Source organism: Tauraco erythrolophus, chromosome 16, assembly GCF_009769465.1.
Source record: "Tauraco erythrolophus isolate bTauEry1 chromosome 16, bTauEry1.pri, whole genome shotgun sequence".
In the NCBI taxonomy this organism is placed as follows: domain Eukaryota; kingdom Metazoa; phylum Chordata; class Aves; order Musophagiformes; family Musophagidae; genus Tauraco; species Tauraco erythrolophus.
The window spans coordinates 8,744,129-8,759,864 of record NC_141480.1 but is presented as its reverse complement, the minus strand read 5'-3'; the positions used below and the strand labels follow the sequence as shown (position 1 = coordinate 8,759,864).

Sequence of the window (15,736 nt, the reverse complement as noted above, 5' to 3'; positions counted from 1 at the left end):
AAATCCATTTCTGTCTACTTTGAAGGAAGGGAAATGTAAAATAAATACAAAAAACATCAATAAAACCAAGGAGAAATATTTTCAGTTGTGCAATGCAAAAAAATTGTGCAGGTAAGGTTTTTCAATAAAATTTCCCTCAAATTTTATGACATTTCTTCATCTGATTATTTGTGACAAAACCCACTTTGCTCTCCACAACACACCATGAATTGACTCTGCCTTCCTGAATAGCAGAGATGTGGGAAACCATTCTGGTTATTGATAAGACTTACAAGCACAGTAATTCACCTACACTTTGAATTGCCTTCCTTTGTAACCACGGGAGCTCACTGCTCTCTCTCATTACTATTTAGATACATAGTAGATAATCCAAGTTTAAAGTCCTCATTCATATCCCTGAATATTATCACAACACTTTGGTTCAATCTTGTGAATCGTACAGGGTCTGACTTTCTTGGTCAATCTACTACTTACATCAAGACTTTAGCTTCCTCGATGAAATCCTCTTCAGACATTGCTCCTTCACGAATGGTCTTTATGGCTACTTTCGTCTTCTCCAGCAAGTAGCCAAGGTAGACCACCCCAAACTGACCACTGCCAATTTCCTGGACACGGGTGAGCTCAGAGGGGTTAATGACCAATTTTCCTGTTGATTGTAAGGGAGAAAGAGTGAGGATCTAGCAGTAAAATGTCAAACAAAAAGCTTTTGTGTGTTAAACATTGAGACAGGACTCAGAGTGAGACTTTCTGGCTCTGTCTCAAATTGCCTGTCTGACCTTTGGTAGCTCATTTGACTAGTCTATGCTGCAGATCATGTTTAAGAATAGGAAAAACAACATCCCCTTTCTTTCCCCCTTTGTCTTGTCTATCCAGTTCTTCAGGGAGGATTGTTTCTGTCATGCACTACTGAGCACGATATGATTTTGAGTTTCTTTGATGTCTCCAACAATTACAATGAAGATGATACCAGCAAAATTCTATAGACAACTATATGCAAATAGAGGCATCTTTCAGAAGGGACTCATCAAGTTATGCTATGCTCCCCCTCCCACCACCTTTTTTCAACATTCATCTCAGTATTTAATGTTGACTTCTTTGAGACCCTGGGGTTCTTATCATCTCCCTCAAGGCACTGCACATCAGTTCATTCAGTTATCAATGGTGATGATAAAGATGATAACCCAGTGTATGGTGCAGTGTAAAGATCTGAAGAAAGCTATTTATTGTGGCTATAGTCACGTGAATATTCTCAGTATCCATGGGGATATTCAGGATCATCCAGTTAATCAGCAAGGATTGTGATTCCTATATGGTCAAGAGAGTAACTCCATACCGTAGCTCAGTCCTGCAGTGATTGGGGCCTTTTTTCTCCAACAAGAGACTGCATACCGCAAACGAGTGACAAGACCTGAATAACAGAGGAAAAGATGGGTTCTAGTTATTGTCACAGTTATGAGAAGTGTGGCTGTCACTACCCCAGAAGGGAGTCTGGATACTGGAAGCAGATATGTTGTACTGAGTTCTCAGCTCCACTTGAGGGCAGTTGAACTTCTATGCAGACTGTGATTTCCTGCCTGCAAAAAGGAAGCCAATTCTCAGCAGTTTCAGCTTGTTTCCCATTTCCACTCTGTCAGCAAATGTGAGCTGTGAGTCTTTACTAAGTCTAATAAAATTCCAAATGATATCTTTTATTTGTAGGGTATTTTTGAAGCCCAGGGTTTCCCTTGGTACTCCGGGACTGTAGGAATGGGAGTCTTTGGTGACTCCCATGTCTGGTTATGGATCCTGGCCATGTCCCTAACTTTATGTCAAATCAAGGCCCAGGGATGTATCACTTCCTGGGCAAGAAGGCCCTGCAGTGTAACTCCAACAGATGGTCTGGCAGTGATGACACACTCCTATGGACTTCAAGGAATCAAAGGGCTCTCTATAGTATGTCATTACGGTGTCTGTGCTCTCATATCAGCCTTAGAAGGACCATGAAGAAGATGAAAAGCTGGAAGCTGGCCCGAGATGATAATTTTTCTGCCATCCACGTGTCAAGATAAGTAGAAGAAAAGGTGATGCCATTTAAAATTTCATTGTAAGGACAGAGGGCTTGGGAGCCCTCCATTCAAAAGAGTCACCTGGCTGCATGGTAAAAGAGCAACTTGCCGGGTCAGCATCAGCCCTCACTCACCTGCCGCGTTGTGCTGGTGATAGTTGATGAGTTCAGGGATGCAGTCAAACACATGCTTTTCTGCCAAGTAGTATCGCTTGGGAAAGTCAGTTGTCTCATTGATGTGATAATGCTTTATAACAGGGTTGTTATCCGTGCTGAAAAATATGAGGTTTTCTTTAAGGAAAACTAGATTGCAGCAAAAAGACAGGAATTTGGGGCATAAGTGGAAGACGAGCGAGCAAGCAAAAGGGAGCACTTTCTTTACACAGAACGAATGGGAGAGGAGCAAGGAGTGAGCTGCAATTGCTAACGAAAGCTGGGTACTTGTGTGTTCTCCCTCTCACTCATAGATGGTCTCATCTCTAGAAAGACTGAGGTTTTCTGATAAGAGCAGGTTTAGTACTAAGTTCCTCTGCCTCTCCTTTCTGAAACAAAACTTTCTGCCCCATCACTGAAACCCTTTCACTAGTCTTGTATTACCTACCTCTGATAGGTCCAGCATATAGTCCATATTGATTCTACTGACACTTCAGCTGGAGGAACAATTTTGTCAAAATCACAACCCCAGTGGTGTCTAAGGGACTATTTATGGGCATATATTTAGATGCAGCGGGAAGCTGAGCCTTTAATACACTTTGCGAATGGCAGCTAACTCTTCTGCCTTTTTTGGAAGTGTTTTCCTCTACCATTTTCATGAGCCTTCTGCTCTCTCTTTATAATGCCAAAACAACTACAGAGATTACACTCTCATGGAAGCCATTTCATTGATGTAATTGATGTGAAAAGCTGCTGAGCTCAGCTGTACCTTAACGCTTTGGTGAAAACAGAGACTGTGTACATGCCAGGCTGCCTCGAATCTCTCACCATGAAGGCACCTTCCCTACCCTGTAACAAGAACAAAGGAGAGAAAACTGGTTAGAAACCTAATGGAAAGAAAAGAAGCGGGCTCGGGGCAAAGCTCTGCTCGTTTCAGCCCTGTCTACTGCTCAGTCATGAGGATGTGCTGAACATGTAGGAAAAAAACGAGCCATCAGCCAGCTGATAGAGCTTGGTCTGTTCTGTGCACAGCTCTGATGGCTGCCCAGGGCCTGCAGGTACACCCAGCTGGTCTCTCTTGGGTGCTGTGTATTTTTAGCTCAGTTTCCTGAGGAAATGAGACTTATGCGCTCATACTGAGTATGTGTGGGTGTGGGTACATGAGTGTGTGTTTCTCTGTCCCTCCAAGCCTCTCCTCTTGAAATTTTGAACCCATTGACTGCTTTCAACTCTATCTGGCAGAACACTGATGATACCAGTTTCCAACAAGTTCAATGAAATGGGCAGCTAGCTGGAAAGGCAAACCCCTTTGAGTGCCCTCCATTGAGAGAGCAGCTACAGAACAAGAGTACAATTTATTCAACACCAGAGACTCCGTATGGGAGCGTATGAAAGATAATTTATCAATGTACCACAAATGGGAAAAGCCTGGACAAGATCCTGTCCTTTCGTAAGTACCCCGGTCACCCAGTATCTAGACATAAACGTGTAGGAAAGCAGGCTTCCTCCACTCTGGCACTCACAGAACAATTTTCTATTTTAATTTTTCACTGTAATTGTTTTGTACTCATCCAAGTGCTAAAATGTATCATAGGCCATGCTCCTGCAGGGCCAAGAACTAATGGATCAAATGGCAGAGGAGAAGATTTAACATAACAGTTTGGATGTAATGTGCTGTGCTGATCTATATACGGATAATAAAACCAGCTTTTTCTTCTGTTTGCAGATAAAGATGCTTTTAATTTGGCACCCCAAGTGCCTGATTATTTTGTTGCCTCCTTTGCTTTGCATGGTAGATTTCCTCCATTTTATATGTTCTCTATCCACCCACAACACTTGGTCCAAACCTAATCCACCGAGTGCACCCTGCCTCGGCCTCCTGCCCACCTGATTCAGCCCCTGGTGAACACAGGGGCCGTGACTGCTACTGCATCCCCTGCCTACGAACTGATGACTTTCAGGGTGCTCTTCTGCCCAGGTGGGACTGGGCCACTGAGCTATAAACCTGCCAGGGTTTTCTCTTCAATGTGTGTCTGCACAACATCTACCATACCTGCACTATACAACATCTAGCACAGAGAAGCTCTAAAAATGGTCCCCAGATGCTGCTGAAGAAACAACTACATCATGGACAGTGAGGGCTTTAAGACTTGTCTCCCTAGCAGTATGGAGTTGCTTGCACAGCTAGGCAAGTATTGGCGACAGCATCCTGCCCGAGTTACTTTAAGCACTGCTCTTGCCTGTCCGTCTCTCTTAACAGCAAACCTGCCCAAAGATTACTCATGAGCTTGGCCACATTTCTGGGGGGAGCTCTCAGGGCTGTGAGGTTCTGAACCAGAAGTGTCTGCAGCCACACAGGGGTAGCTGCCACAGAAAAGTTGCGCTGGTAGGACCAAAAGGAAAAATAAGGTTGCTAAACCATGCATGGACACATCCCTTAGGAGTTTATAGGAACTGAAAGAATTTTTAAAACCTCACAAAAGTGCTTTTATTCCCATAAAATGCTGTTATTCCAGGAAACAACACTTTATTTGAGTCTCCCGTTAGTGTAAGAGTTGATTTAAAAACTAAGGTGTGTTTGTGTGGAAAATATGAAGTAGTTTATTCTTTTTAATTTCACTACAGTCTTCACTGGAAAACTCAACCGAAAAATTAAAGATGCGTGCTCACACGCACACACAGAAAACTAAAAAAGCCACCCAAACCCATACTTTTGGCTTTCACCCAAAATATTTCAGCACGAGATTGCTAAGATTTGCAGAGAACTACTGGCATCCACAGGCCTCCTGCAGAGACAGAAAAGATGAGCTAAAATGGCAGTTTTCAGTCGACACAGTGTTCCAAAACAGCGTTTTCCATCATCCTCAGTTCTTGGGTGTGTTTGATCAACGAAGGATGGCACAGCTCTGCCCACACTCAGCGGCCGTGGAGGTAAGGGGGATGGCTAGTGATCCTCTATCTTGCATTGCATGCTAAGAGTAGCCAAGGACAGCAACACAGCAGGAACCCAGGAGTCATCTCTCTTTTTCACAAAGTAGCCCTCACAGGCTTCTCCTCTTTTGTCATTAATTAGTTGTTATTGCCCATCCACCCCGCATGTAACGCTGGTTTACCTCATCCTTGAGGAGTGTTTCTGCTTTGCTTCTGCTGATGTTCTTATTGTACCATCTGAAAGCATTAAAAGACTTTGAGTCAGCGTTTCTAGGCTGTTAAAAGTCTCCACTAAAAAGCCTCTGAATTGATTATCTCCAGCATTAGCAATGACATGTTATGTTACTGATTAGATATAAGCAAGAAATTTTTTACATTGAGGGTGGTGAGCACTGGAACAGGTTGCCCAGAGAAGTTGTAGATGCCCCATCCCTGGAAGTGTTCAAGGCCAGGTCGAATGAGGCTTTGAGCAACCTGGTGTAGTGGAGGGTGTCCCTGCCCATGGCAGGGGGGTTGGAACTAGATGATCTTTGAGGTCCCTTCCAACCCAAACCATTCTATGATTCTATGTGGGGTAGGGACATTCAAGGCTTGTAGCTTCTAAACCAAATCCAGGGCACTTAGACGTACAAGACAAACATAGGCACTACTTACTCATATATTTGCAGATTCTCGGGTGATTTTTCCACCAGGTAGCTACTCGGCACGTAGCCTTCATGCCTGTTAAAATGCGACATGGTGTGAGTGCACTAGACACAGGATTTTCTCTGCATCCATGGGAGTCAACCTTGAAAGATCTGCTTGCTCTTTGCATGATAGAAATGCTGGTTGTTATGTACTTATTAGCGTTACTGGGAGAAGGAAACAACTGATTGCACCTCTAAACTTGGAGAGTTTCACAGTTTTTCACAATTTTTCCCCCATGTGTATGACAGCGAATATCAGCCTCAGCTAAGGACTTTTTTTTTTTCTTCAAATTAACTTTCAGAAACTTTTTCTTCAGCTGCCGGAATACAGTAACATCAAAGGAAAGAAAGTTACCATAAATAACACTCCCTCACTCTTTTCCTGTATATCAGAAGATGCTTTGCAAAAGTTATACTAAAGGCCAGCAGATATGTTAAAGGAAGAAAAAATTTGGATTTGTAAATTGGCTGTTGAAAAGGGACTTACCCATTCTTATCTTGAATCAGCCACCAATGTTCCTCAGAGCTGTCAATCACATAATATTCCTCGTTGTATTGTAACGTCAACTCCTGTGGATTCTGGGCTTCGTAGTCATATATGGCCATGACTAAGGCTTCCTTTGGGTCTAGCAACAATTTCTGCACAAATTAGGAAAAAGGCTCATCATATTCCTATTGCTATTGCTATTGCTATTACTATTGCTATTGCTATTGCTATTGCTATTCCTATTCCTATTCCTATTCCTAAACACCAATGGCGTGCTCTCTAAAGTGATATTTCCCTGGCAGCACTGGTGTCTTCTAGGTTCAAAAGCCTCAAAGCTAGGAAGTCACTCCAGGGCATCTAGTGGGGTATGTTGACAACACAAGAATTTTTAGCACTTTCAAACAATGGATTTCATATAAAAATTTCAATTGCACAGAAAATAGTTATCTGCTCCTTTTTAGGGCAGAATTACCTTTGTCTGATCTAATCTTCACAGATGTTGCCTAAACTCCTCTTAAAAGCCTCCAGTGATAAAATCTCCATGACTGCCCTAGAGGGACTGTCCCAATGCCCTGCTGCCCTCCAGCAAGGCACTCAGCCCTAACAACCACCCTGCTTCTCCCTTCTCACTGAATAAGACAATGACATTTTGTCCCATTCACAAGTGGTTTTGGAAAATATTTTTTCTGTTCCTCTTTGCAGCAGCTTTTCTCACATCCCTCCTACTTCCCCAGTTTCCCTTTCTATAGATTCTAAAAAAAAGCCACCCCACAGTTGAAGGTGATGTCACAATACGAAAAAACATGGAAGAGGTAAGAGAAAAGCCCAGGGAATGTTATCACAGGTGATATTCTAGGTCACTGTGACGAACCTTAATGAGAATACACTGTCCACTGCTAGTTAAACACACAGGACACTAAAGACAGCTTAGCGTGCCTCACTGCACTCACCCAGTTATCTTCAGGAGTGGGAGGAAGAGGCTTCTTTGAGGCTGAAATGAAATAAAGCAAGCTAATTTGAAGTAGATCTGGACAAAAGCAAGGGAGAAACCATCAAGGTAATGGATTGATAAAGGTGATGATACAAAACCAGGGGGTAGCAAGCCTCAGTCTTTCAGAGTAAGACGTGCCAAGAGCCTGCACCTGCACAATGACTCTCAGCCACACTGCATGGGTTTGAAAATGCTGTACAGGTTACTTGAGGAATCACCCAGATACAAGATCAAATGGTCTTGGGTGAAGAATGACTGACTACTTATATGCTTTTTCAGGAGAAAAAGTGGAGATTACACTTTGGCTCTTGAAACCACAGAGGAAATACGATTAGGACAAAATAGGACTCACAGGGCTGAATGCGTATATCTCAAGAAAGCTGTTATTATGGCTTATTGATTGACCACAGCTGATCAAGTTTTTAGTTCTCTATCTCATTCCAAAGAGAGCACCAAGCATCACACAGAGGAAAATATTAATTCAAAACAAAGAATGTCATATACAATAACAGACAAGCCAGATAAGGAATGTCCCAAGAAGCCAGCAACATGTCTCTTGATGGAAATGTAACACAATATCCTTTGATGTTCTGTACAAGACAGATTTTATCCTTTAATTTTGCTAGAAATAAATATTTTCAAGGTCAGAATGGTCTTGACAAATCCCGTACCGGTTTTACTGGGGTCATACTCCACGCAGCCAGCTGCCATCTTCTCTGTCTGAGCACAACATCTCCACTTGCCATCTATCCAAAAATCTAAATGACACTTCGGAACCAAACTGTTGTTGTTTCTGGTTTCTGGAAAATGTTAGAGGAAGAAAAAGGAGGGGGAGAATGAATTTATTTGCACCTCACCTCTGAAAGACATCTAGAACTGAATGGAAATAATCTGCACTTTGAAGAAGCTTCTTATTCTTGTCAAACCAAGCTTTGGTGAATATTATCAGCCTCCTCCATTAATATTTCTGTTTCTCCTGAAAGGAGTGAATGCCACCATTGATGTGGAGGAATAGCCTTGCTGCTGGTGATGGAGCCCATACATCTCTACTGTTGTAGTACAGAATCCTACCAAAGGAACTCTCCCTTTAAACTGATAAACATCAAAACCACAGAAGAAAGATCTCATAAACAGAAAGAAAACCTGGCAGGCCATATATTGATGACTGTTATAAAGACTACAGCTCTACAGTATGTATGTGGGTAGGACACAGACACTTGCTGCTTTGGCTTGATGTCCAGAAGGAGCTGTACAAGCTGGCATTCACCAGCACTAAACGCTTTTTGCACATGTAAATACCAGTCTTGAATGTCTTCATAAATGATTAAAGGTCCTTGTTTTGGAAGCTCAAACTCTCTATCTCTAATAATAGTTTTCCTAAAAAGAACAAAAAAATTCTGCTGGCCTTTTCCAAGAGACTACTCAAATTTTCCAAGGGACGAGACAGTTTCAAAATGTTGATCAAGAAGAGGTGATAAAGTCGAAGCTTGGAGAAGGTGCACTCCAGAGGGAGAACAACTGGTTGCAAAAGTAAGTGCACAAACTTAATAATATCTCAATCAGGCACAATGTTTTCCGAGTGAACAATACAGCAGCTTGTGTTATAAAGCAGGAAAAAGCTGTGGTGGAAGCCTGGTGCAATTTTCATGTAACTAAATAACACCTTTCTTATGTAAAGTGTTATGCTTCGTTTCTGCCTGCCTGCTTAGTTACTGCGCCTTCACTTCAGAATCATTGCAGCAAACCACAGCACAATTCAGGAAATGAAAGCTACCCACAAAAATGTTTCTTAATAATCATGATTCTCTAAGAACGTTGTCATCTAAATAAAAAATCTATTAATAAGAGCTGAAAAATCTTCTATGCAGAAAAGATTAATTTCTAAAAAAAATTAGCCGTAGAAAAATCCTCATCTTTTCCTGAATTAGAAACCTCAGTTTACATCAACATATTAACCGTTTATCCTAGAAAGAGGAAAATAAAGCATTCCGTGTCCAAATTTTCCACTGCTGCTGAAAACACACCCACCAAATTTACAAGCAATTTGATTTTATAACCTCATGCCCCATTACCACTTTGCAGACTTAGATATAAGACATTGGCTCCTCTTGCACATTTTCTCTGCGTTATAGCTTGTGAGAAAACTACTCTGGGACAAGTAACTTCAACAATCAGGCGGGCACAGGAGTTTTATTACCTTCCTTCAGTGTAAAGACCCATCTCTGCCGGCTCTCACGATTGGGTGCAAACACGTAGAGTATGTAGTTATCGTGGACGATCTGGAGAGAGGAGTAAAGAGGGGAGCCAGCCATTAGAAGCAATCCCAGGTACACTGGGCATGATGGAATTGCTAAAAGAAACAGGCAGCAGCCCCCATACCAACAAATTATGACCAAAATGATGATATGGGCAAGTGGAGTAACAGGGCCTGTTCAGAAGCATCTCTTAACCTCATTATTCTGGTTACTTAAAACAGAGTAGAGGCCCTGATCACGAAAGAACTCTAGATAAGCAATGTTTTAGATCAATTTTATGCTATTAAGAAACGCCTGTGAAATCAATGGAGACGTAGCAATTTCAGTCCGCAGAGGATTCAGCCCGTTACTCGCTGACTGCAGTTTATTCTTCTAAAGTATCTCTGGGGAAATGGCATCTGTTTCTCAGCAGTTTCTTGTGAGATACCTTCACTTAAGATCTAAGAGCCAAATTTAACTCTACTCGTGTCAGTATAAATCCCAAGCGACTCCTTGGAGATTATTTGGATTGCTATTGTTCTTCAAAGTTTTTAGTAGCTTTCACTAGGATTATAGAGGGGAAATAAGAAGCTAGAGCAGATGAACAATGAGCAATCAAGATGCTGTTTTCACCAACGTGGCCTTAATAATGAACAAAGGAAGCAAGAGAAATACAGAACATTTGTGAAGTTTCAGACCAGGGAGTAAAATCATCATAAGAACCAACATGACTCAGAAACTGAACCGGATGACTACATTTGGGCCTAAAATTTAATGTTAACATGTAAGCTATATTACTCTTCCAGTATATATCTCAACAATTTGATTCTAAATGGGACCTGGTGTCTTTGATGCATAGATGCTTTGAAAAGCTTTGACCACCGTCTTTAAACAGAGGTTTCTACAAGAGAGACACTGTTTTTTAAAGTTTCTCCAGGGGTGTAGATGAGGCGATGTTGATTATTGTTTAAAGCACAGCACAGGAAACATTCACTGTCTCCTGGCCTGAAGCCCTTGCAGGCACACACAGCCAGCCATGTGACTCAGTTGCTTTGCGTGCTATGGAGAGATGAATTATACCCTCTTTTACAAAAAATAGAAATCGAGGAGGAATAATTCCCACTCATTTAAAGCCAATCCTGTTGATATTATTGTTATGTCTGTATAATGTTTTGACAATCAGGCAGATTTTGAAATATGCAGTAAGCAGACCTCCAAAAGACATAGCCATGAGCATGCACAACTGCACAAAATCACTCGTTTCATGTCTCTCTGCAAGAGGCTCCCTTGCCAGACGAGCCACACAAAAACAAAAAGCCACTGGTGGTTCCACAGAAGATTTAGAGCTGGGCGCAGCTGAGAAAAACACAGACAATACCATTTTAGAAAATACCGCAAAACTGACTGTGGGACAAAATTCAGATGTGCTAGAAGTAGGAGTGATTACTGCAACCTCAGTGGAGAACTGTCCATCATGACTGGTCCACTGTTACTGTCCCACCAATACTGGCCACTACCTTCACTTTATTTTGCTGTTCCTACAAGCATTGGTGATGTGGAGATACAGATTTGAAAATTCAGACCCAGAACAAAGAAATCTGAGCATTTGTTCCTTCTCTAGTCCATGTTCACTCAAGTTAACAGCAGTCAAGGTTGCCCCATCAAGCTTTCCCCCAGCCAGGCAGCTCCAACCCAGGCCCAGTGAAGAGCTTTCCTGTTGGGCTGCTCGAGAGCCATTTGCAGCGTACGACAGCATCTTCTGCTGCTCCCAAAAGCCCATAAACAAGCCCATAACGCTCTGATCATCTGGTTTCTTGAGTGCTCATTATGCACCAACATAGCAACCTTTTGTAATATTCTAGAACAATTTTTATGATCCTGGCTGGGGACCACTCCAAGCTGGAGGAAGGGTTTCCTGACCTAGCCTAGTTTGGGAAATTATTTCCTCTGCCTTCTCATATCTGTGCAAGGTAACATTTTCCAGGGCTCATACTAGAGCTTCAGTGGATCTCATACAGACAGGACTTGCTGTGGTATATTCATCCACTGAAAATGGTTTCCTGTATCAGTCTTTAGCAGGGCAAGCATGGTGGAGAGACACTTTTACTGTTGAAATGAAGACGTTAGAGAAGACTCTACAAGCTACTTCATGTTTTGTCAGAATGACAGTACCAAGCCAAACCTCCAAACTGCTGCTGGTTTTGAGATAACGAGAATGGCAAAAAAAAAAAAAAAGAAAAAGAAAGAAATCTGGCTTTATGGTTGTCTTTTTTCTTTTTATAAAGTTATTCATCTTTTTTTTAGCATTGATCGTGTGTATGGGTCACAATCATTAGCTTTTATCTGCAAATCTGAAGCCAGATAATTCACTGTTTTAAAGCCATCTGTGAACAGAGATGTCCCTCTATCTGAAATCCATATGCCATGAATATTAAGAAAAATACTGTCACCAATATGATAAAATTCTGAAGAATGTCAGCCCAGGGAATAACATAAAAACTGGGAGTCTGTGTTGCAATAATTGAGCAAATATTCTGTGGCATTTCTGTTTACATGGCAATGTGAATGTATCCCGTACGTATTAATAATTAATACTAGACAATGTGTTCCTCATCTTAGAGCTAGCACTGGCCACCTCTTGGTCGTTAAACCATCTCATCACTAAAAGCTCTCTCTGTTTTTGTCCGGAGCAGTCTCCCTAATGCATCACATTCACCAGTTTCTGATGCAAAGGCCATCGAATGTACTTAGTTTCAGCATCCCACAGGTAAATTGGCCAAAATCCTGAGTGGATTCCCCGTGTGAAAGATGGGCTTTCTCTGGACATGAGTTAGTGGGACAGCTGAATATTGCATTAAACGTGGGATACGATTAGAAGATCTAACTATCCTTTCAGATTTAAAACCAACAAGTGTAAGAGTTTATGGATCTTGTAATAACACTTCATCTCCGATTCCCCAGTTAATTTCAAGCCTTGATTTGCTTTTTCTTCCTTTGTTGTTATTCATCCCGATGTTGGGTTCATTACTGTGAGGGATAGTTTTATTGAAATACATAATGAAGTGATATCTCTATCAGTATGGTCAACAGAGAGACTCACCTGGAAAGGATATTTATACTGACAGGGAATGATGATGTCACTTTTCACAATTTCCACACATTTAATCCTGGAAAGTTCCACAGAACCCTTCAAAGTCCTTTTTTTCTAAAAGACAGAGAAAAGCACTTGGTTAATGCCAATGATTGTGGATTAAGTGAATAATTAGACAAGACTGTCATGTCCACGGGAGATTTAATTTTAATGGAGCAGAAGCAAATTAACTGATTATGTAAGACATGCAAAAGTATAAAGAATCATTCTCATATATGGCATCTCTATCATCTCTATATGGTTACACATACACACACATATGTGCACATACATATATTTCAACTCAGCACGTGGATTCTTAGAGAACCAGTCAAAGCCTTCGGTTGACATTCAGGTTTTATTTTTTCTTCCAACGAAATGCTCTTTTAATGAAAGAGAACTCTTTTCATGAAACGTTCAGTTTACCAACACTCTTGTTTCATACTGAAAAGCTATAAAACAACAAACATTAAAAAAAAACATTTAGGTACTGAGAATTTAAAACCTAAACATTTTATCTGAAATGTAACATTTTTACTGCATTTATTTTCCGAGAAACAAAACACTTCTCTATTTTTGTTTTGTCTGTGTTTTTAGTTAAGAAAAAATAACAGGAAATTTTGAACTAAATAATATACTCAAAAACTTGCCGACAAAACTATTTTTCTGGCAGCCTCTGCTGCGTTATTATTCATCATATACCAGATACCTAGATAACAGTCTGGGCAGTTGGGAAAGGGTAAGAAAAGAACAGACATCCAAGTATCCCAACTGTCTTGGCGTATCCTCTTTCCCACTGAATTCTCACCCGGTAGCTCCTCGGCGAGTGGCACTTGGGTTTTGCAGGAGAGGGGCGAGGCGGCCGGCGGGCGCTGAGCCGAGGCCGGGTATCTGGTGCACGCTAAGGATTCGCTACAAACACGCTCACTCTTCGGAGGCAAACTGGTTTCCTGTTTTGATTTGTTTTCAGTAGGGATTAAACACTAGCTGTCTCCCAGCTCAGCTTCGAGACAACGCGACGGAAATCGGTGAGATTTAAGAACCCCAAAAACACTGCAAAAGCTTCTGTTTTTCAAACACAGGTGACTGTCAACGGGAGAGAGTATGAACTTCAGCGACCGCGTTGTACCTGTTGCGGGTTGTCATTCAGAGACACAGCAAGACTTCTTGGACCCCCAGCCCAGCCCTTTGCGTCCTTCACCCTCCAGGTCCCTCTTGCCCCTTGCTTCCCACATCACTATGACCCTGCAGCTCTGCCCCGGTGGCAGCGGCCATCGCCAGGGCAGGGTGCCTGTCCCTCTGCACAGCACCCCTGTGCCGACCCTCCCTGCTGCTCATTGCTACCATCCATCAGTAAGTCTAGCCTAAAACAGGGAAGCAGCTGATGCACTGTCAAACAGAGAGGCCTCGAGGCTCCTCAAACCTTGTTCTCGCACAACTGGCTGGTACTTTGCCTTTCTATGCTTGGACTTGAGGAAAGAGAGGGAAATTATTACAGCGTGGTCTCATGTTGCTCTTGCAGAACTTTGCTGGCGTTATTTGGTTTCTTTATTTGTGTTTGCTTGCAGTTCAACCAGCGCCTCTGGATTTACTGCCAGCACCATCTCCTGTAGACAGTATCTGCCTACGTAGCTCCATGGGGTGGAGTGGGGTATTTTTGTATCAATAAACTCGAAGCCGTAAAGCACCTCTAAATGTAAATGCCAATCAAAGAGTATTGCCAAGCCTTAGAAGGCCTCACTGCACCCCATTTTCACCGCGCATTTTCTTTCGTTCTTGTCTATTCACTTCTTTCTTCCAGATTTGGCTTCCTTTGTCTCCACAACCTCCTCTATCATTTGTTCTGCCCCTGAGACTTCTACCCCTTCCATGAGACAAAAAGCCATTTATTTCCTACAAAAACCTTCAATTTTGCTAGCATTGAACCCTCCTTCATCTTATTCCTTTGAAGTCCCAGAGCTTAACCACATGCGCTCCTCCTCTGAGGCTTTAGGAAGCGATGCTGTGCCAGTCCCATGCTCTGCTCTTTCACTGCAGACTGGTTTGGGTAATACTATTCCAGATTCTGCTGAAAGAAAGGGTCCAGCCTTCTCAAGGAGCTTTGTGCAGTCATCCTGCTTCTCTCATCACCCAGTGTGCTCCTTTTAATCACATCATTTCAGCAACGGAAGCTCCCCATAGTCTCATGTGGCAGTGCAATGTCAGGGTGTGTCTCGCAGCCAGCGTGCTGCCTGACAGATCTCAGCAGATGGGACTTTGCTGGTAGGAAGCAATTACAGTCCCATAGCAGTGTAAACAACTGGAATTACCACTCACAAACCAGGCATTACCCAGAAACTGGGCTGGAAGCTAAACATATCCCTGCTTTTGTGATGCCCAACTGCACTTTAATCCAACAAAAGCAACTGGGCCATTTGGAAGGGAAAGGAGAGGAAAAGCCTCTTAAACATGGTCTCCAAAAACCTCAGAGACTTGTTCCTAAAAGAGATAGACAAAACATGCTGACAGATCTCCATTTGTTGTTTTCAGTCTGCCCAGAGTGTAATTAAGTAGATGTTTTAGCTGGTCGGTCAGAAAAAATATCAGTGGTCTTGCTGTGTAATGTGCGTGGTAAGATAGCCAAGGCATGCTGTGTCCCATGAGAATTACAGCGTGCTGTCAATCAGTCCATCCTGTTTTATTTCTTTTGGTTCGTTATTTGCAATATGGCAATTCCAGGAAGGAGAGCTAACAGCTCTGAACAGACCCAGGTGCATCACAAGCCCAACGCATTACTGTCTTCATCTTTGGTATTTCACCTCCTCTTGCCACACAGCTCCAGCAGCTCTTTCACTGATTAATCCTTTAGTTTGTGTCTATTGCATAAACTAAATGACCACAATGGTCCCTATTTGCCTTAGATACCAGAACAATGACTATTGGACAGTTGACATAGCCCTGCCCTGCGACACAAGAAGGCATCTCGCCACGCTTGCTTGGGGAACGAGCCACCTGGCATTCATCATGTGCTAAGACTACACAACCACTAACACTTGGTGTTGGCAGCTTGGCCATCCGACAAAACTAATCACTTTTCACCA

General features: G+C 42.3%; 1 protein-coding gene across 2 annotated transcripts in view; it reads right to left on the bottom strand.

Annotated features, from left to right (window-relative positions):
• Window positions 1-15,736, bottom strand: part of ITK (IL2 inducible T cell kinase) — a 31,491-nt gene that overhangs the window by 5,116 nt on the left and 10,639 nt on the right. The window contains exons 2-12 of one of the 2 annotated variants that reach the window (XM_009987953.2): window positions 12,627-12,731; window positions 9,490-9,571; window positions 7,964-8,092; window positions 7,252-7,292; window positions 6,302-6,453; window positions 5,783-5,848; window positions 5,311-5,365; window positions 2,967-3,046; window positions 2,180-2,316; window positions 1,334-1,408; window positions 475-646 (exon numbers count right to left, since the gene is read on the bottom strand). In XM_009987953.2, coding sequence (XP_009986255.1) covers window positions 475-646; window positions 1,334-1,408; window positions 2,180-2,316; window positions 2,967-3,046; window positions 5,311-5,365; window positions 5,783-5,848; window positions 6,302-6,453; window positions 7,252-7,292; window positions 7,964-8,092; window positions 9,490-9,571; window positions 12,627-12,731 — 1,094 coding nt within the window. Of the gene's footprint in view, window positions 1-474; window positions 647-1,333; window positions 1,409-2,179; window positions 2,317-2,966; window positions 3,047-5,310; window positions 5,366-5,782; window positions 5,849-6,301; window positions 6,454-7,242; window positions 7,293-7,963; window positions 8,093-9,489; window positions 9,572-12,626; window positions 12,732-15,736 lie in introns of both variants that reach the window. The other variant, XM_086621316.1, reaches the window with a different exon arrangement.